This window comes from Triturus cristatus, chromosome 5_2 (assembly GCF_964204655.1).
Source record: "Triturus cristatus chromosome 5_2, aTriCri1.1, whole genome shotgun sequence".
NCBI lineage: Eukaryota > Metazoa > Chordata > Amphibia > Caudata > Salamandridae > Triturus > Triturus cristatus.
In genome coordinates, this window is record NC_140588.1 from 842303964 (window position 1) to 842326083 (window position 22120).

General features: G+C 42.5%; 1 protein-coding gene across 1 annotated transcript in view; it reads right to left on the reverse strand.

Annotated features, from left to right (window-relative positions):
* LOC146829332 (indolethylamine N-methyltransferase-like) overlaps window positions 1–21470 on the reverse strand; it is a 280679-nt gene extending 259209 nt beyond the window's left edge. The window contains exon 1 of the mRNA XM_085606680.1: window positions 21285–21470. Within this exon, the coding sequence (XP_085462806.1) occupies window positions 21285–21432 (148 nt within the window). The 5' untranslated portion in view covers window positions 21433–21470. The remainder of the gene's footprint in view (window positions 1–21284) is intronic.
* Between the last annotated feature and the right edge of the window lie 650 nt (window positions 21471–22120).

The window sequence follows — 22120 nt, forward strand, 5'->3', positions numbered from 1 at the left end:
CTAAAGATGGTTCTGGAGATTCGTCTGCGGTATGATAGCAATGGTCAGACCAGTAGGTGGACTTCATCTCAACTGTTCGATTTTCTCAATCAATTGTAGGATTATGTATCGCCAACCAGGGTAACCCCAAAATAATTTGGAATTGGGGAGCACCTATGAGGTTAAATTGAAGAATCTCCCTATGGCCGTCAGAGCGAATAAGTTCCAAAGGCTCGGTATGGCTGACGATTGGACCAGAGGACAGGTTGGTGCCGTCCACAGCACGAACTGGTTCACTTCTTTCTTTAAGAATAGCTTGAATTCCAATACGTTGAGCATATTTGAGATTGCAAAAATTACCTGTGGCTCCTGAATCAATCATAATGGCTACCCCAGTGACTTCTTGCTTACGGAACTTAATTGTCATGTGCAAGATCAAATGAGGGGCAAAAGTCTGCAAGGTATTAATGATCTGATGAGTGTCTGGGATAGTTTTCTCTTCTTTCGCCAACAGAACGACCCCGTCTACTGATGGTTTTGGGCGTTTCCCTTCACCGAGAATTTCGGCCGTTTGGGACATTCTTTTACAAAATGCCCACCAACGCCACAATATAGACAAAATCTCTTAATCCAACGTTGTTCCTTCTCTTCCTTACTTAGTGGACCTCGCACGGCTCCAATCTGCATTGGTTCTCCTTCTGAACTCGTTCCAGTAGCTTTTCCTTATTCAGATCTGATTCTGTCAAAACGAGGAACATTCATCCTGAATTCTTTCTTCTTTTCACCTTTTTTTTCTGACCAGCGAAAGTCTATTTCCATCACCAGATCTACTAGAGCAGATAACTCAGTCGGGCAATGGGGAATTTGAGCTAATGTGTCTTTTAGCTCGTCTCATAATCCACAATAAAAAAGAGCAGCTCTCTTCTCCTCCGGCCAGTTAGTCTCCACAATTAACTTGTTAAATTGAGTTATGTAAGTGATAAGATCTTTAGGGCCCTGACGGAGCTCTAATAATTCATTGTCAGTTGCTTGAGAAATTCTTCTTCGATCAAATATTCTCAAAAATTCTGTTTTAAATAATTCAAAATCATAAAGAAAAGGATCATCCCTAGCTACCAAAGGCATTGCCCAATTAGCTGCATACCCACCCAAGTAGGACAGAATAAATGCTACCCTCGACTGAGCATCTGGGAATAAATTGGCACGGCACATAAAGTGCAATGAGCACTGCGTCAAAAAGAGATGGGTTTTCTGCGGATCCCGGTGAAATCTTTCTGGAGGAGCTAATGGAATGATTGGGGAGACTGTATGGATCACTTGAGCAACCGCCTGTGAATTGGATTCTTGTGACAAATTTGCAGACTTGGACAGGGCAACTACTGGATTCCCCATAGCTAACCCCTCCACATTTTGTGACAATAACCTAGTTTCTTGACGTGAAGCTGTCAGTTCATGTTTCAAATTTTTGTTTTCCTCTCTCCCTTTGGATGCCCTCTAAAATATCACCTAACACTTTTAGATTTAACCCTTCCGCCATTCTGCTCAGGTGAAGAAGCTTCTTGGGCACTTCAATATGTCATGCACCAAATCTTCACAGAAGCAGAATTGACGCAAACTCCCAATTCCCTCTCGTCCTTGCGTCCGCGTTTCACGGAACAAACTCACCAACGAGGGGGAAAGGGGAAATGGGACAGAGAAGAGACAACTCCCTCGGTGGCTGCTTCCCTCTCGGCTCCCAGTTAGATTTCACTAGTTGTCCTCACTAGTTGTTCCCAGGAAGGAGACGGTACCTAATGCACAGAGGAACAGAAGATGAACAACAACAACCTCCCTAGAATCTCTTCTATTATTAACTATATACTGCAGGAGATTCCTACCAGTCACTGAAAGAGTTTTAGCCTCTCTTCTTATTAGGTTTAGGATGTAGCCCTTAATCTCCCAGTACCTAGGACTAAAGAAAAGAGAGTGTGAATGAGTTACCCTGGGTCTGAATATTTACATGTATTATATGTGTCTACACTATACCTCTGGAGTCTAATATGGGAGTCTTAATGGTACAAGTCGATGTTCAAAGTCTTCACTGAAGGGTCTTGTCCATAGAGAACTAAGGCCGCTGGAAGCTCCTTTAATCTCTACTCAATTGCGTGAAGGTATTGCGCGCAAAAAGGAACTGTGTAAGGAAAGAAAGGAAGGAAAGTAAAGGGAAAACGCAAGGCAGGTAGAAAAGGTTTGTACAAGTTATTTCAAGTAGTAGCGCGCTAAACCAATCCAGGAACTCTGAAGCGAGATAAGGTAAGTGCGCGGTTTAATACGCCTTACTGTGGGTTCAATGATGAACTATTTCCAGTCACTGCTGCAAGGAATTCTTTCTGACTTTCTCCGTCGCGGTTCCAGGTTCTCTGAGGGCTCGAAATTGTTCAGAAACTCTCAGTGTTGCTTCTCACTGGATTGCGAGTTGGCTTCACTCGCGCCGCTCGAACTTCGAACTCCGGCTACTAAATGCAGGGAAAATAATCTCCGCTAATACTTTAACTAACAAAGAAATTCCGCACTCACTCACATAGAGTTGTGAGGAGGAACGGAATTACGGACCTCTTCAAACAAAACTACAGTTGAAGTGCGCAGCGGGAAGCGCACGCACACTTCTTAACAACTAGTGGACTCGCAGGTGTTCTGAAGGAGTATCTAAAAGTGCTGTGAACACGGCAGCCATCTTACAGAGTGCAATAGTTCTATATAGAGTGTTTCCAGAGATTAACCATACTGGGTTTTACAATGACTCTAGACTTTCTCATGCTATGGAATTTCTTCTGACCTAGCACAGTTGTGCTTACAACATTCCTGACACTTGAGCATTGTAGCAGCAGCATCCCTATAGGTCCTGAAGAAAGCCTCGCCCGACTCAGGGGCATTTTAGGCTGAAACATGTTGACCACTACCTTCCACCATACCACTGCAACTTAAATCCATGTCGCTGGTGCACTGTTTTTAATCCTGACAGAGGGTGCTCCCGAATAAAACGTTTTTTCTGCGCCCACTAGCTAGTTTTATTTGCACTTCTTGCACATTTTATATTTTCTTTGCACTGCGCCCTCGCTCACACTATTTTGCTCATCACATTTGGATTTAGAATATCATAAGTAAGTAGAAATTTAAAACAACCCTGAGCTCCTCCCTCTCACAGAGGGGGTTGTAGCCCTCAAAGGAAATAGGTCTTTCCTTTGAGAGGCGAATCCCTTATGATGAAGCATTTCACCTTTGGTGAGTGAGGGATTTCGTCCTGAAAAGGGAATTTCACACAGCTAGGTCTGTGTGTTACAGTCTGTGGCTTACAAATCTTATATTCTGCACGAAATAGACCTAAGGATTTTGTACGTGTTTTTTGTTCCAGATTGTGCAATATGCGCAGTTACTCAGATTGCAGGGCCTGGTTGGTGCAAATCAATCTTCCAGCATGGACAATTCTTCTTCCTTTAAATTCAAGCAGCAGATCTGAGCGGCACCGCCCCTCTCAGATACCTATTCAGTGTTCTCGGGGGTCACACCAGAGGGCATTCCTGTTCACTGAGGTGCAGGGCAATACCCCAGAGCATGACCATTTCCTCCAAAGTGTGGCACAATGGTCTCCCAGAAGGCACTATTCTCCAGAATTCAATATGGCTGAAGCCTCAGCAGGGAGGCAAGAGCTGGCTAAACCAACCTCTGGCTCATCTCCATCGACTCCCTCCCCCAGGCATCCAGACATTTCTTCCCTAAGCCTGCCATCTGGCTGGGTTCAGAGGGTAGGGGAGTAAATTAAACTGGTTTCTTCTCCTTGTCTCCTCCTTCATTGAAGATCATTCTTTACAACCCCTCCCCCTTGCTCCATCATTCCTATGCAGCAGAACCCTCTCCTCCCAGAATGACTCTTTGATACCCAGAGCTAATTATCACCTCATCAACGCAGTCTGGCTAATCCACTTAACTCTGACCAATCAGGGCAGATCACTAGAAGTATGAATTTCGGCTTACAGACAAGAAAGTCTTATAACTTCTTGTCGGTACATTTTAGGATACATTTAACAATAGCATATTGTTGGATTTATCAATACCATTCTAGTGGTAGGCCTTGAATGATATGTTTCCTGGTGGGAATTAGTAATTAATAACTTCTTGCTATGTTAACCTATGTTGCTGGATATCTGCAATAGGGAAAATAACGTGGGCAATTTCTCCAACACCAGGACTTAAAAACATATTTTGTAAGGAGCCTGCCTATAGCTACAGGACTCTACTCCCCTGGAACACCTAAGGGAGACTTTAGGGATTCCGAATATGTAAAGTATTGCAGATCTTCACTCCACAGTGCTCCTAGCACAAACGTTGATTTTGGGAAGCACCTTGCTACACTGGGGGAAGTGAAATGTACAATTTCACTATATTCAAGGCATATAAAACCTATTTTATAGGGGTCCTCCTTACAAGTACCTGACCTCCCACTACTGGAAAATCTAGGAGAAACCCTGGGGGTACGTAATATGCCAAGAAATATTGTAGTTTATTAATTTTTAAGTGTCAAAAATGAAAGTTGAGTTAAAAGCAGTCCTGCAACATATGGCTGCTTTTAAACTGAACTCAGGCCTCAGGAGTGCTGCTGGCCTCTAAACTGCCATACCCTAATATATACGAGGGACTTACAGATAGTTTTGAGCCCTTTGCCCTATTATGAACCAGGGCCTTAAAGGGGAGGCCATGCCACTTATAGGGTTACCCTAAACCATAATGTACCCTAGTGTATGTAGGTATTTTCACTGTATTCTCAGTGTGTTTACAGCATAGCACTGGCCCGGGGCCTGGTTAGGAAGAGCTCTGGGAAAGTTAAAGTCAGTTACCGCCAACACAGTCAGCAGAAAATGGTACTGCCCAGGGCACAGGATGACTTTGCAACATATCCCCCCACAAATAAAAGGTGATGGGTTATGAACCTACACCCTGGTTATCTACATCAGCTAAGTGGAAAAACCTTGTAAGTCTATCAGCATTGGCACGAGCAACCCCAGGTAAGTGTTTCACTGTAAAGTCCATTCCCTGTAGGGAAATAGACCACCTTAACTGCTTTGGATTCTCCCCTCTCATCTGCATGAGCCATCTGAGGTGCCTGTGGGCAGTTTGAACATGAAAGTAAGGGCCAAGCAAATATGGTCTCAACTTTTTCATGGACCAAACCACAGCAAAAACCTCTCTCTCAATGGCACTCCACCCCTGTTCTCTGGAAAGAATTTGCCTGCTAATAAAGGCAACTGGATGATCAAGGCCATATTAATTTAACTGTGACAGCACTGCCCCATTCCCTTGTTATGAAGCATCTCTTTGAACCATGCCTTTGTTGGTGTAGTCAGGGGTCAGCAGCACTGGTGCTAAATACATAGCAGCTTTCAGAGTGTTTAGGCCTCTTCTTAGAAGTCAGTTTTGTTAGGTGCCCCACAATGATTCCATAATTTTGAACAAACCTTGCATAGTACTCAGTCAGTCCAAGAAATGCCCTGACCTGAGTAACAGGAGTTGTACAATCCAAACTAGTTTGAATTTTGGCCTAGAGAGGCTGTTAATTGCCTCCACCCATCAAGCGGCCCAGGTACACCACAGAACTCTGCCCTATTTGGCACTTACTTGCCTTTTTAGTGAGGCCTGCCTTCTGCATTACCTGAAGCACTTCCCTCATTTGGCTTAAGTGCCCCCCCAGGTAGAACTGTATACAGCTATATCATCCAGATAACCTGCACTGAACTGCTCTAACCCAAACAAGACCCTGTTCACCATCCTTTGGAAGGTGACAGGTGTATTCTGTAAGCCAAAGGACATTACCTTGAATGTGTTACTGAGCTCATAAGCTCTAGGTATAGGATGAGCATCAGTATTTGTGACTGCATCCAGTCCTCTGTAGTCCACAGAGAACCTTAACTCGTTTGGTCCCCCGGAGATCAGGTTTGGCTCCAGCACCACTGGACTGGTCCATGGACTGTCAGGCAGTTAAATTACCCCAAACTCCTGCGTTTCAGCTACCTCTGCCTTAAAGCTGGCTCTGACATGGTTAGATACAGTTTGTTTTTGGCAGGTAGGCTGTCACCAGTGTCAATGTGGTTCGAAGATAACAGGCCAGCAAACTGCTCCAGCACCTGCTTGCAGTCCCTGTGCTGCTGTTCTGTTAATTTGGGAAGGAGAAACCCTTCCACTGACCCACCTTGCACATTATTGGAGAGGAGGTCAGGCACTCGCTCAGTTTCCTCCTCCACTCATCAGTGACCAGTAACATGGTCATATCTGCCCTGTCATGGTGGGGTTTTAATCTGTTCGAATGCAAGATCCTATGAGGCAAACCAGGTAGGTAACCTCACCCTTCTTTTCTAAGATAGGAGAGGGCCCACTCCATTTGTCATGGAGTGCCATGGCATCCACGGTGTCCAACAACCACCCGAAATGTCCTGGAATATAGTCAGGTATAGTAGCTTTCTGATCATACCAATACTTCATGAGCTCCTGGCTAGCCTCCAGTTGCCTGCCTGCCTTGTACATGTACTCTGCCATTCCAGACCTCAGGCCTAGCACATAATCAAGCACATTGTCCTTTGCTTTTTTAAGAGGCTTCTCCAAAGGCTATCTCAGCAGGCACAATGGCCCCTTCACAGGGTGTCCAAACAACAACTCAAACGGACTAAAACCAACCCCTTTTTGTGGAACCTACATGTATGCAAATAGTAGGCATAGGAGGAGAACACCCCATCTCCTCCTGAGTTTCTCAGACAACCCATTGATCATACCCTTCTGTGCCCTGTTAAACCTCTCCACCATACCATTTGTCGAAACTGCCATGCCCTATTATATACTAGGAACTTAAAGGTATTTTTGATCCCTGTGTTCTATTATGTATTAGGGCCTTATAGGTTAGGTCATGCGAATCATAGGGGTACCCTAACCCATAGCGTACCCTAGTGCATTTAGGCGTTTTCCATGTATTCTAAGTGTGTTTTCAGCATAGCACTGACCCTGGGTCTGGTTAGGCAGAGTCCAGCAACAGTCAGATTCAGTTCCCACCAGAACTTGGCAGAACAAAATGGGGGAGCCCAGTGCACAGGATGACTTTGCAGCAACCTTTAATGATCCTTACACTCGAAAGCTCAAACAATGGCAGGCATACATATATATTTATTTTAAGGATTGGGTGGATGCAGACCCATCTGGTGCATAGCTTTGGCATATGGGACAACAGAGAGGAGGGATAACACAATTTATTCTGTCCTCCATGTGTAGCAGAAAGACTGCCTTAAACCTTGAGAATATTGTTTCAGTGCAGTGCCAATATGGGAAAACCATGCACCATATTATGTTTCTCTCTTTTGTTCTGGTAGGTGTTTTGGCCCTGGGATAGAACGCTAGATGTAAATTCCACAGTGTGGGGAATTGGGAAAAGGAATTGGGTAAGTTGCTGGATCATATTGGCATCAACCCCCTCCCCCTCACAGCACCAGACAGTATTTGAGGGGGAACACAAGGAGATGCTGGACGGATTGCTGAAACTTTTCAGACACTCACCCCCAGTCACAGACCTGGGATGAATCCATCATCATTCTTTAGCTCACTTTGCCACACCACTTAAGAGCCAGCGATATTTAAATCAGTCTTGACCCTGTTCCTCATGGGAAAAGTCCACTCCGATTGGCCAAGCCAAGTCTTCCCTGGACCTGAAACAAGCATCCTGGAACCGGTTTCGGGGTAACCCACCTCATAGCCAGGCTAGCTTGAATCCAGTGGCAAAGTGAGCAAGGGTCCCACGTCTGGGCATACCCTGCCAACCTAGGACTAACAAAGCAAATACAAAGAGAAGCTGGGTGGAGCGCTGAAACGTTTCAGACACTCACCCCCAGTCACAGATCTGTGTTGAATCCATCATCATTCTTTAGCTCACTTCACCACCCTAGTTCAGAGTAAGCCATATGCAAATCAGTCTTGACCCTGTTCCTCATGGGAGCAGTCAATCCCGAACTGCCAGGAAATGTCTGGCCTGGACCAGAAAATGCATCCTGGGTTTGGTTTTGGTGTAACACCCCTCATCAGCCAGGCTAGCTTGAATCCAGTGGCAAAGTAAGCAAGGGACCCACGCCTGGGCATACCCTGCCAACTTAGGGCAAACAAAGCAAACACAAGGAGATGCTGGACGGAGCACTGAAACTTTTTGGAGACTCACCCCATGTCACAGATATAGGTTGAATCCATCATCATTCTTTAGCTGACTTCGCCACCCCAGTTCAGATCCAGCCATATGCAAATTAGTCTTGACCCTGTTGCTCATGGGAACAGTCCAGCCCAAACTGCCAAGCCAGGTCTTCCTTGGACCAGAAACAAGCATCGTGGGACCGGTTTTGGGGGAGGAAAAATGACAGACATATAGTCAAATTTAAAAAAATAAGATTGCGCTAATAGGCCCTCCACCCTCATGGAAGACGGGCGTAATTGTGCCATTCTATAAAAACGGCGATAAGGAAAATTCTAAAAATGACAAACCTTTTTCCCTTCTTCCCTTATAGACACAACAGGCAAACTGATCGGTTGCCTCCTCTTGACGAGACTTGAGTCTTGGGCACAGGAAAAGAACCTCTTAATGCAGACCCAGTATGGATTCCAACAGGGGAAGGGCACTGTTGACCAGTGACTAAACCTCTCGCTCATCATAGACAAATATACCAGAGCTAAGGGTGGGAAACTCTATCTCGCTTTTATGGATTTATCCACATCATTTGACTGCGTGTCCCACACAAAGCTCTGGGATATTATGGTAGAGATGGAAATTGACCAGCCCCTAATTAATTTTATTCGCCATCTTTATTCCAACGCCTCTGCCTCTGTCCGGTATGGGAAGAACGGGGAGTGCACCCGTCCTTTTAAGATCTTAAGATGGGTAAGGCAAGGTTGCGTCCTCGCACCAGTTCTTTTCTCAATCTATACAAATGGTGCAGAGTAGGCTCCGGCAGGCGCAACCTTGGATGTCCCTGAATTTGACTCTCATCATCTTCCCATTTTGGCATATGCTGATGATGCCGTACTGATTTCTAGAACAGGTTTGGGTCTTCAACGTCTCATAACAGCATATGCAGTTTACAAGTATACGTTGGACCTAAAAGTTAACCAGGCAAAGTCTTTTATAATAATTGTAGGGGCAGGGAAAAAAGACAAAATACCATACTTCCAGATGGACTCACAAAAAAATGCGGTGGTCAACTCCTTCCCATATCTGGGGGTACTTTTTGATAAAGATCAAACATGGACACAGCTGGTTGAAGGAAGTGTCATGGCCAAGGAGAAGAGTTTAGGGGCCTGAAAATCATTTTCTGCAGGTTGGGCGCAAGACCATTTGACCCTATAAAAACGATCTATCACACCAAGGAAGTATCGGCTGTAACCTATGGGGCAGGCGTATGGGGTATGGTGCTCATAGAACCACTTCAAATAATTAAAAATAACTTTTTCAAATCACTGACTTCTCTTCCACAATCTTATTCAAATCATGTCTCGCATTTAGAATTGTCCCTTCCGCACATTACTGATTCAATCTGCTTGGCCCCTCTCCTGCTGTGGCTATTGATCTGGCGCAGGGATACTGCCCCCTTAAACCAAAAGATTATAAGGGACACCGTAAAATTGGAGAATCATAACAAGATCAGATGGCTGAATTATGTTGAGCGGGAACTTACCGCCTTAGGCTTGATAGATCTTTTTAAGGATCCAACAACATGTAAAAAGTTTACAAGGCAGAGGCTGGTTGAGACCTTTAAGCTGAGGGCCCAATATAATTGCAAAGAGACAAATTATGGCTTGCAGATGGTTCAGATGTACCAATTAATACACTCGATGGTAGAGGGAGAATAATTTAATTTAGCTGTGGTCCCATTCTCACAGCATAAATTTATCCTGCTGAAATTTTGTTTGAATCTGATACCGTTGATGCTAGGGTACCCGCGGAGAAGATTCAAGCCCTCCGACCTGTCCTTGTGCTTGTGTGATCTTAAAGCACCTCAAAATTACTTGCATTTGGTATTTTTATGTAGTTTGTATACTCAAGAAAGAAAGAAAGAGATTCTAAAGAGGCACAATTTCCGACTATGCCGGGTTGCACTATATTTTTAAATAGTTTTGCCCAATCCATTTGTCTGTTTTTCTGTAGCATCTTTTTTATGGGCATGCATGTGGAAAAGGAAATATGCAGATCGTTAATGAATTAAGAGGATGTTTTTGTTGTTCCTCTTGTTAAATTATGTCATAACTTCTATTGTTAACGCATATTTTTATGAAGCTAAGTGCACATTTATTTGGGCATGCTGTATGAATTTCACTGGGTTAGTTTTTTTTTTGCAATTTGAATTATGATTGGATGTGATCTCCGTATCACTGTTTTGTATGTACTTTTATGATCTGAATTAAGAAAGATCGAATAAAGTTTTAAGAATGATTGAAGTGGATTACTCAGAATAATTTGTTATCATTCAATTTATTTTCTTTTTCTGGTCCATTGGCAAATAACTGTAATTTTTTATCAATTGTGTGATGTGTTACAATAATTGATATGTGACGTCTGTCAGGCCTGTCTGATTTGAGTGAATGGTAGTTTTATGGGAGTTGATTTAGGGGTTATTGTGCTTCTGGGGTTTCTTTAAGAACTGTTTGCACATCAATGATTATATTTTACCCTGTATGTTTCTCTTTGTATATAAATTATATAAAAATTAATATTTGACTACAGGCTACTAGGTTATTTAAAAAATGAATGGACAATAAAAAATGCCAACCTCTATCCAGGGAAAGAAGGATTTATTATGAGTACCATACTGTGGGCTGTTTTTGTTTCGACATGTATATAGATTATCATAAATATAGTCTACAAATTGTGTTACCTGCCAGGTTTTTGTCTGTTTTTGTTGACCGGCAGCTTGACACAGAACCTCGCATTACAGCCCTGTAGCTCCTCAGAGCCACTGCTGTGCGACACAATTCTCACTGTAGGACCTTGCACTGCTTCCCATCTTGTTGCACAATGCAGCCGCAAACAGGACCTCACATCACAGCCTGCATTTAAAGTACTTTGTTCAATGGTCGTAACTTGGTCACTGTATCCGGTCCACGCTCCATAGTGTTTGGCCTGAACTTGTAACTTTGTCTCCAGTGCAACCAGAGAACTAGAGATGCCACTGTGTGCTTTTAAACATTGTTTTAGCTTAGATAGTAAACAGTGGATATCTCTGGTTCTATTGAATGGATTTTCTGTCATTTTGGTTTCAAACAATTTATTATATTTTGCTCTATCTACATTTGTGGGATTTCTCTTGTGTTATTACTGTTTGATTTGCTGCATGAATATTCTACACATTGTCTCTAAATCAAGCCTTGCTGTTTCTGCCAAGCTACCAGAGGTTTAAACACAGGTAAATTTAGGGTTTGCTTGTGTTCCACCCTGACAGAGATTGTGGTTGTGTTTGAGTAGGTTTTTACCGCCTCAACCAGCATCCCAATTTCCAACACCGGGGGAAGTGATTTTAAATGATGATGTAGGAGTTTTCAATATGGTACAGAAGAGGAAGGGGGACCACATGGAGTACCAGAAGCATTATAAGAGGAACAATCAATATGTTAAAGATATCAGGTGATAGCCGGTGATGAATATAAGCCCTGGAGAAATTACAGGAGAGGTGAAGGAATCTAATTTCCATTGAACAGTGTGATCCCTCATAGAAGAGGAAAAACAAAAACACAGTATATAGCAACTGCTCTTAGAATCTATATTGTGTGAAGCACTGAATCCAGGATTTAAAATCACATAGTGTTCGAGGGGAAGGAGACAGATGAGACATATTGACAGCAAGTTTACATAAGTTGTGGCAAATATCTTGTAACAGATGCCACAAGGGCTGCCTCATTGTTCAGAGGTTTGCTCCAGCTGGAAGATCTATGTTGATTCTGGAAACTATTACAAGGCACTCTTTATTGTTCTACATTTTTTCATAACCCGTGCATATCTTTTGTGACATTGCTAGTGCCATGTCATGCAGAATTCAGAGCATTTATTACATATAAAAAACAACTACTTCCAAGCAAGTGGTGCCCAGGTTCAACGGTCACAGTATTAGGTATCATGTGTTGGGGATCTAATCACACCCGTTACCATGAGAGATGAAGGGGCACAACACAGAGGAACATTCTAGGGCTTCCCTGCCCATAAAATAATCTCCTGTACCATGATGTATACCAATCATATGTTGAGACTGTGATGACAAAGCATCATGGTGTTTCCTACTCTACATTTTATTTGCAAGCTCTCGGAGAAATATGTGTTAATGTCTAGTCCGATTCTGCAATGTTTTCTGCGGTTCCCCATGAAATTAATTGAATTAAATGAAAAGGGATTTATAAAGCACTCTTAACCCACAGGATTTAGGGCGCTACACCTTTGGAATTCCAAAGCCTTATCCAGAATCCCCACGAAAAGGAAAAAGAAGGATACAGCCCTAAGCTACAAAAAACAGAAATAAAAAAGTAAATGAAGGACCAACTAATCTAATGAATTCAGAAGTATAAGCCTAAAATGTGAAGAACCAGGTTTTTAAATGTTTGCAAAAGGAGACGGAGTCAGTATTAGCAATGAATTTAGGTAAGGCATAATTTTGCAACTGCCACAGAAAAGGACTGAGCGCCCCATCTTGCCTTTCCGAATTTAAGAACTAGAACTTTCTTGCAAAGGCTGATCTCAATTGCCTGGCCAGGCTGTACCAATGAAAGGTTACCCTGATTGCTAATGCTACCTTATCATAAAGTGCAAGATGCACTATATTCAGTGCCTTGAAGATCACATACATTCTAATTGGCAGCCAGTGAAGATTTGGAAGACCTTCTTTCACAGAAAGATGTTGAAGGATGTTGAGGATGAGCCATGCAGCTGCATTTTGCACTGTCTGAAGTTTGCTCAGCGAGTAGCTATTGATATTCAGATACAAGGCATTACAATAGCCTAGATGTGAGGTGAACAACATGATAACCACTCAGGAATAAAAGGAAAGAAAAGGAAAGAAATTAAGAGAAGTATCCAATAATACACCAACTTTTTTGACAGAATCCACAGGGTAGGGACCACATAACTCTGGCTACCAATGTTCTGACCAGGCAGAATGCTGGGCTTCAAAGACCATCTCTATGGTTTCATCAGCATTTAGCTTAAGGAAGTTCTCCTTCATTCAGTGACTCACCCCCAGCATACAGTGTATAAAACTTTCAGCTGTTTCAAAAAGATTATCAATGAGGCACACAATGATCTGAAAACCTGGAAACCAAACCAAAGCATAGCTCCAGATTACTTAGTCATTATTTTGATGATGATGTACGCTCTGCACTTTCCAACCCACAGCAATTCTTGTTTTAGGTAGCACAAATTCTATTAATCTAATTGTATTATTATATTTCTACTGCCTTGGTATTGATCCTACTAAGCAGCACTCTGGGCTGAACATCACTCTATGAACTGCAATGCCAACCATAGTATTGACTATTAATTTCAAGTACTCCTTGATCTGTGTGTATTAATAGACAAAGGGCCCGATTCACAAAGGTAAAGTGAGGAGAAAGTCTTCTTTACGACTTTCGGCATTAACAAAGTATTCACTGAAAGTCATAAAGTTCAATTTTAGGTATTCACAAAGGGCATTTATGAGTAGTACAGCATGTACATGGTACACAAGGGGAAAAGTGCACATCACAGAGGTCCAGCGAATAAAGAACTAGACTGCTAACCTAGCATTCAGAATGCATCATCTATGGGCGCCATCATGATTGAGGATTTTTACTTTGTATAACGTGTGTAGATTGGGTTGGCACCAGTAAACTCTGCAAGAGGGCGGGTGTGGAAATTTTGCCTAACTCCACACTCCAAGTGGAGCGTAAAGAGTGGCAAAACTCAACAAACTCCACAGGCGGAGAGGAGTTTACAGATCACCTTCAAATATAAGGAAAGTGTAAGGCTTGGCAAAATGGGTTATCTTGCCAAGTTGAGTTGGCGGTTTAAAATTGCGTTCAGGCTGCAATGGCAGACCTGGGACACGTTTAATGGGGGTACTATAATGGGTGGCACAATGAGTGTTGCAGGCTCACTAATAGCATTTAATTTACAGACCCTGGGTATATGGTATACCACTTTACTAGGGAACTAAATTAAATGTGTCAATCAGGTGTAAGCCAATTCTACCATGTTTAAAGATGAGAGTGCAAGCACTTTAGTGCTGGTTGACAGGAAATGTGCATAAAGTCTTAAAGCCATCAAAAATTAATTTGGCATATTACAAGTGTGAGGGCAAAAATGGTTAGAAGAAGACCATCCTAAGGCTGACAGGTCTAACACGTGTTCCCCGCAGCTTAAAGTGAGGACAACTACCCAAACTTCTGGGAGTTCTCATCACTAAGGCAAATAAACCTGCGCATATCAGGATTGGAGTGGTCAGAGCCAGGACGGTGTTCTTAATGACTTACTGGCCCTAAATGCACATGCTATTGGCTCCATGGCAATGGAAAACATCAGTAGTGATAATGGGCACACCTTTCTGTCATCTCCACCAATTTCCCAGCATTGGGAGTCTGTGCATCCAGTGTGTACTTGCTGCGGTGCTTCTACAAAGGGAGACTATCTATTTATGTTTTTTCATGTACCAACATGATCTTTTTAAGGCCTGAAAACATGTAGGACCAATATATGGCAACAAAGACCTTCCCAGTGTCCTGTGATACCACTACTGATATCAGCTCTGTTCGAACTGTCATCCTTAGGGTGTATACCCCCAAACCTTTTGCTTTTGACCGACACGTTTTGCTGAATCTTTTTGTTGGCCATAGGATTCAGAGCACTTTACCCCTGCTGATCAGTGCTAAAGAGCATGTGTTTCTTCCCTAAACATGTGTGTAATGGTATATACATGATTGGCTTATTTAATGTACCTATAAGTCTCTTTTAGAGTGATATCGCATATACCCAGGGCCTGTAAGTTAAATGTTACTAGTGGGTTTGCAGTACTAATTATGCCACCCACAGAAGTAGTCTTTCAAACCTGCCTCAGGCCTACCATTACAATGCCTGTGGGTGCAGTTTACGCCACTTTGACTTGGCATTTAAAACTAATTTTCAAGCTTTAAACCCCCCTTTTACTACATATAAGTCACCAATATGGTAGGCCCTAGGTAGCCCTAAGGGAAGGGCACTATGTCAGCAAAAGGTAGGGCATGTACTTTTATGTTTTGCATTTCCTGGTAGTGACATACAACTAAATCAATGTTCACTATTGTGAGGCCTACTCCTCTCATAGATAGCTACATCATGTTTTGTACCTTTGCAATGGGAATGATAAATCCTCCTTACTGGTAAAGTTGGATTTAACATGTATTGCTCTGTGTACCTTCAGCCTTCTCCAATACATGTCTGGGGTGGGTGACAGCTACACTTTGCACATTCCCTCTAGACATCCAGAAACACAGAAAGGATAGGTATGTCTTAGTACCCATCTACATACTTCTGCATTCTGATGACCCAGCGTGGGCAGGAAGGATGGGAGGGGCGGGCTATCACCTCACTGAATAGGTAGTGTCCCTTCTCCAATCAAAGGATGGATTTCCTCCCCCCTTGATATCCTGAGAGACAAGGCTGGATTGAAAGGAGGATCTGTGAACATCATGAAACTGATTTGATGTCACCCCCACATCAAAGCCACATTTGTGTATAAGTACTGGGTCTTTGACCCCCTTAAAATCAGACACTACTTGGATTTTAACTGAAGCTCTGCGAGAAGAACTGCTGTGCTGCTTAAAGACTCAATTAGACTGCTAATCTGTAAGGCCTGCTTTTCTGCCTGGTGCCCTCTGACTTTGCTAAAGGGGAGCTAGACTCCGCCTTCACTCCAAGTATCCTCCAAGGGCACGTTGGCTTGCCTCCTTTTGCTTGAGAATCAGGGATATCAAAGTCATGTGCCTGGCTCTTTGGAAGTGGCGCAGCGACTTGCAACATGGACTTCAACGTATCTCCTGTTTGCATGTACAAGAACTGGCGCATCAACCTTGTCGCAGGAGGAAAATTGACAATTCACCTTGGAACCAGCACTTTGCCACCTGAGATAGAAGCATCAGACATGGTGATATCGCTGCTGCAGCTTGCAGAGATTGATGCATCCCCTCGACTGCATTGAGAAACCTGGTGCATCGCTTGATGCCTCGCGACTCTGTCACTCATCTACGGAACTCCAGCATCATTATACGTGCATGTAGAAAATCAACGCATCCTCAACTTGTGGGATTCATATTGATGTATCTCGCTGTTGCAATCAGGATAGATACTTTGTTCACTATGCCTGCGTGAGTCCTGCAAGCCTGCACTCCAATGAGGTTGGTCCGAACTGTGACTTTGTCCAGTTCCAGCGAGAACAGATAACCCTTTTTTAGTACTTTATGCTTTTAAGTGCTGCACTGCTTGTATAATTTTGAAATGCAATATCTCAGCTTCTATACATTGGATTTTTTTCATTTCAGTCATGTTTTATTCATAATATAATCATCTATTTTTGTAAACCTGTGTGTATGTGTGTGTTGCATAAATACTTTACACATTACCTCTATCGATAAGCCTGAATGCTCTGTGCCGAGCTACCAGAGGGTGAGCACACGCTATCTTTGGGTGTATATTTAGCTTATGCTGATTAGGCTGGTGATTCCTGCCTGGCCTGGGTGCATACCTCAGCGAACCAGAATTTCCATTTCTAACTAGCCATTCTTTGGGAGCTACACCTAGTACACGCGTCTGTCTTCTTAGTTTAAGGTATGCACTGTACAAGAGACAAACCCATGTCAGTCACGTAGAATTACTTTTGCCTAATAAAAGCATTGATGTATTTCCAGTTGTTGATCATTTGAGTGCCTTATTTTCTCTTTTTTAAATTATTCACACATGATACCTGTATATGTATTTATTATTCTTTTTTTCTTTTAGTTTTGTAAAGTGTTGCATGACTTCTTTCAATGTATTCATAGAACAGAAAGAGATCTAGAAGTTAAGAATGTTACTCAAGGGAAATGGTCATTTGAGCCTCAGCATCGAGGGTGAACCTTTTATAGTGTTTTTAAATCACTATCCCTTTTTTCAAGTTTTACAAAAACTGATTGAGATGAAATTATTCTGTCAGAGACATTTTCTGCTCAAAACACTTTTACTTGTTGGTATCCCAAATTACATTATAATCCAAGCTGTGCTCTCACATTCTTTTTTCACTCAATATACCCCAAAAGATATTTTGTGTAATTTACATAACTTTTGATAGTTTTCCTACAATTGTGCAAAAGTGTGCTGCAGAAAAGTACATAATTCACACATTCCCTATCACGGTTGCTGTCGAATTTGTGCTCTGTGTAACATAATTTACTGCAGTTAGTGTTATGATGAATACATGTGTTGCTACTAAATAGTTTCTGCCAATCTCCTCAGGTCGCTCCTGTTCAAGTTAAGCTATCAGTAAAATAATGGTGCTGTCATAACATATTTCTGCCCCTGGTTAATGCGAGTGACATTATGTTAGAGTGCTGCTCAGTGCGTATTTATTGCCATCATGATGATGCTTAATGAGTCAGTGTTTACCAAGATTCTCAGTGAGGCTTACAAGTGACATCAGAGTGCAGAATAAAAGAGGTGTTGACAGTACATAATATTGCTGAGGTCCACTAGATTTTCCTAGTAGATACAGCTACTGCTATATGTTTCCCGCCTGTAACACAAAGGGGCTCTCAGTAAGTGTTGCTAGTTTCATCAGAGTAATATAAACTAGTAGTTTTCAGAAGCACTGCTGGACACTGGATGCTGCAAGTAACAAAACAAATAGTTCAGTAAAAAAACAACAGTACTGGATATTGGCAATAGAGAGGGAAGAGCAAAAGTGGCAGGCACCTCACTGATGGGGGAATTTTTACCTTTTAAAGTAGCGCATGGTTTAGAGATGTACTTGGACCTAATCACAGTCTGGTTAGATAGGAAATGATATCATCAATTTAGAGTAGGGACTCTCCCTTTAAAGTATTTTACTGTAAAATGGTCAAGCTCTGATACTGGTAACTGCTGACGAGGCGGAGACTGTGCCACATGTGCTCTTTTCATGCCCGGCCTATGCCCAGCTTTGCTAGGCTTGACTGGCACCTGAATGCAGACATACGTGAACTTTGTGTCACCAATCTGCCTCGAGGATACTAAGGGCCTCATTTATGAGAAGTGTTGCATCGCTGCGACAAAGCAGCGATGCAACACTTCTCAGTGCGCCCTCCTTGCGACACGATGGATGGGACATATTTACTGTATGACTCATCATGTCGCAAGGAATGACAGATACGTCAGCAAAACTGGCGCATTGCTGGAGTTGTGTCAGAAGCGTAATGCAACTCCAGCAATGCAGGGGGAGGGCTATGATTATAGCACTGCATCACCCTTATGCCTCCTATTGGGCAGGCAGAAGGATTTGACACAATGGTGTGCTAGAAATGGTGCACCGAAATCTTATAGATTTCAATGCGCCACTTCTACGAGGTTTCAATACGGGGAACACCCACCCTGCTTACATTATACCTGACGCAGGTATAATGTAGGACAGGGGTCTACAAAGTGATACATCTGCCTAGATGCATCACTTTGTAAATAGGGCGCAACATGGTGCATTTTTTATGCCGCCAGTGCGTCACAAAAAGTGACGCGCCGCGGCAAAAAAGTGTTGCAAGGGCCCTTAAATAAGCCCCTAAGAATGGATCCTCCTGCACTGTATTTTTTGGCGGGATGTTCAAATGATGATGATGTTCCTTATTAATTAAAAGTGTGACTGTCAAAAGCTGATTTTATCAATTTGCTAATGCTTTGAACTGTATATAATAATGTTTATAAATATAAGATGGGAAAAGAATTCAGGCTGTAATATATGGCACGTTTTACTGGCAATGATTGGATTAAGAATGTTGTTTATTAACTGTATTGATGGAAACCTTTTATGGCTTTGCCTAAATAAAGTATTTTTTAACTGAACTGAATCAAACAAGAAACAAAAAAGGTTAGTTTAATGGACGTGCCACTAACGCCACTAAAGCCACACTCACTGTTCAGATGGTGCAGTCTGTAACAGAAGAGTGCTGCTGCTTAGAGAACTAGATCAGAAACACCGGGACATTACTGATACATGGATGGCCTCAAACGCTCAGGCCACCAACAACTCCTGCCACCAGTGATATAAAGCTACAGTTCCCTGAGTGCTGGCACTACAAGATGATGCTGGGGGGGTGTAAGAACGATGGGAGTGGCGCTTACACCATGGGATGAATACGGAAAATAGAATACAGCACAGATGTGGGTGACTTTCAAAGTGCGCTCTAAGTGCCAGGTGGTTTTTGCACTCAATCTCTCAACAATCTACTAAGCACTAACATCATAAATACTGTTCTTGCTACTGGCTTTAATAGCATGGCCTTTAAAGCCCTACGCACCATGCAGGCTGTAGTGCATTAACATGTGCTCTATCTCTAGCCACATTACGGGCCACATTCTTTCAACATTATCCTGATGTCCTGCAAAACAATGTGCCAAATGGACCTCACAAAGAAAGGAGATACCTTTGTTATTGCTAAAGCGTGAGTATTCATTTGTGCCACAACCCTCACTCATCCAATATGCAGCAAACAAAATCATAAAAATGACTTAAGCTTTCCCAGTTTACTATACTTCTCTATGAGAAGATTCATGGTTCCTGACTGACTCCTCAGTTTTCATTGGGTATTTAAGCACTGAGACTGATTACAAATTATACACTCCAACTTCATCTCAAATATGTTACATCAGTCAAATCTGTATTAGGAAATATGATTAGCCGACTGAAGGCCGTACCTCATCAAGGGCCAGAGGGACAAAAAGTCAGTTTGCAATTTCCTAATTATGAATTTTTGTGAATTGCAATAAGGAAATCGCAAACAGTTATGTACAGCATTGTCTCAGACGCTGTTTGGGATTCCAATAGGTCACAAATGGACCTACCTCATCAATATTCCTGAGGCAGGTCGCAATTTGCGACCCATTGGAAACAGCTATATTTACAGGGATGGAGGCCTGCTGGTGTCAACAGACTACCATGTCTCAAGTCTATGATTGTGTAATGCAGCCCTTGTAGACCCCATTCCGTTTGCGAATGGGTTCCTGCCTCCTCTACAAAGTCGGTAAATATTACACAAAAGAGACCTAGGCAGCGGACTTGTAACAAAGCACCTCACAGCATATACTGAAAGCCTATTACGGACATAAAACGTGCACACTTCTCAGCACCGTTGCCTTTTGGTGCCACTGTTTAAAGATTTGTCACATAGAGCAGTGCACCGAAAATGTTAATCTGTTTGCAGCCCTGAAAAAGTTATCTTGGCTTGTTTGCCACTTTAGAACGAAATGCGTTGGCTGCTGTTTGAAGTGAAATACCATTTGGATTTATCAAATAAAGAATTTAAAAGAAAACATCAACAGACTTACATTTGTCTTTTTCTCGGTGCACAGCTCTATGAGAAACGTCCGTAAATATGAATGTTTTATGACCACATTTCGTTTGCAAAACATTCATACATACCACTGCTATTAGGCATTAGCATGGGATGCCCTAAACATGACCGTTCCTAATATCGAATCACAAAAGCAAAATGCAATTTGGTAACAAGCTAACGAGTTGCATCTTTTCTTTTGTACATGACACAATGAATTTTTCGGTTGCAAACTGTCCAATGGGCTGATTGCGACCTGTAACATTTTCTCACATCTGGCCCATAGTGAGTCCTGGGGCCGTCTCACAAGACATTTGAACTTGGCTCTGTTTCATGTTCTTTGATGTAAGTTAAGGTGATAAATGCCCCAAACACATATTAACACCAAATGAAAACAGGATTCTGGAGGCAGTGATTGCATGAAGTTTATGCACTCAAAATGATTAAATGATTGAGCTAAGGAAAGTCTAAGGGCCTCCTTAAGGGCATTTCAGTTCATTGTGCGCTGGGCAGTAACTCATTTTACCATATATCATAATTATGGTTTTTGTAATAAATATTGGGAGGTCAAACTTGACATATGTAGGGGGGGAAATGACCGGCAATGACAGGAACAAGAGCGTTTTGTTGAGCTAAATGTCACATTAGAAGGGCTATTTGTAATGATAGAATGGCTATGGAAAATAAGTCCGCTTGTAGCTGTGCAAAGGTGTACTTACATGTGGTGAAAGCTCTTTCCAATAATTCTAGTCCTTTGATCACCGTGTCTTCAGCGAATGGACAGTCAAGGCGAAAATATAAATTGAACATAAATTCTGGATCAAAATACTGCTCAAAGGCACTTTTGGGCATTGAATCAGCAGCCATTTTGGAACAAAAAATCGTGTGACTTTGCGATGGGTTGTTATGGCCGAGTTTTTCTTTATTGAATTGTTAGTTCCTTTTATAGTCAGCAGTTACAAAATAAGCTCATAAATGCGTTGGGAAATTGAGCATGTGACATTGACTGTAATAACATGGCTCCGGCTTCCCCATGACTTACTGTTTGTGTACCGGTTAACCTCACTCACTGTAATCCCCTGACACGCCGATTTATTATGGCATGTCTACTTTTAAAGTGTGAGACTAGGCTTTCCCCACAGATGGAGATAAAACCATTGCATTTGTAAGCATTTCGACAACGTGAAGTTCCTTTACATGTGTAAGATGTGCGGTATTCTCCTCTGGTGTGCTGCTCGTGATGTGGCATGTTTTGTGAGGTGAGCAGGAGAAGGAGTATGTCAATGATGGAATGTTGAGGGAGAATGTGAATACAGCTGTGACGGGTCGAGGAGTGGAGTTTGCGAGTTAGAGCTGGCTGGATGCTCATTAAATATGCTCTCTTCTTACAACTTACCTCCTGTATTGAGAGCGTGATTAATGCCCCGATTACTTACCGGTAATCTTCATTACTCCGAGTATAGTCTTCCTCGCCACATGACTAACAAAGTGAGCTTCAGCTCCACACCCGAACCCTCCAAAGCAAAAAAAAAGTCAGCCTCCCATGCCTCCCATC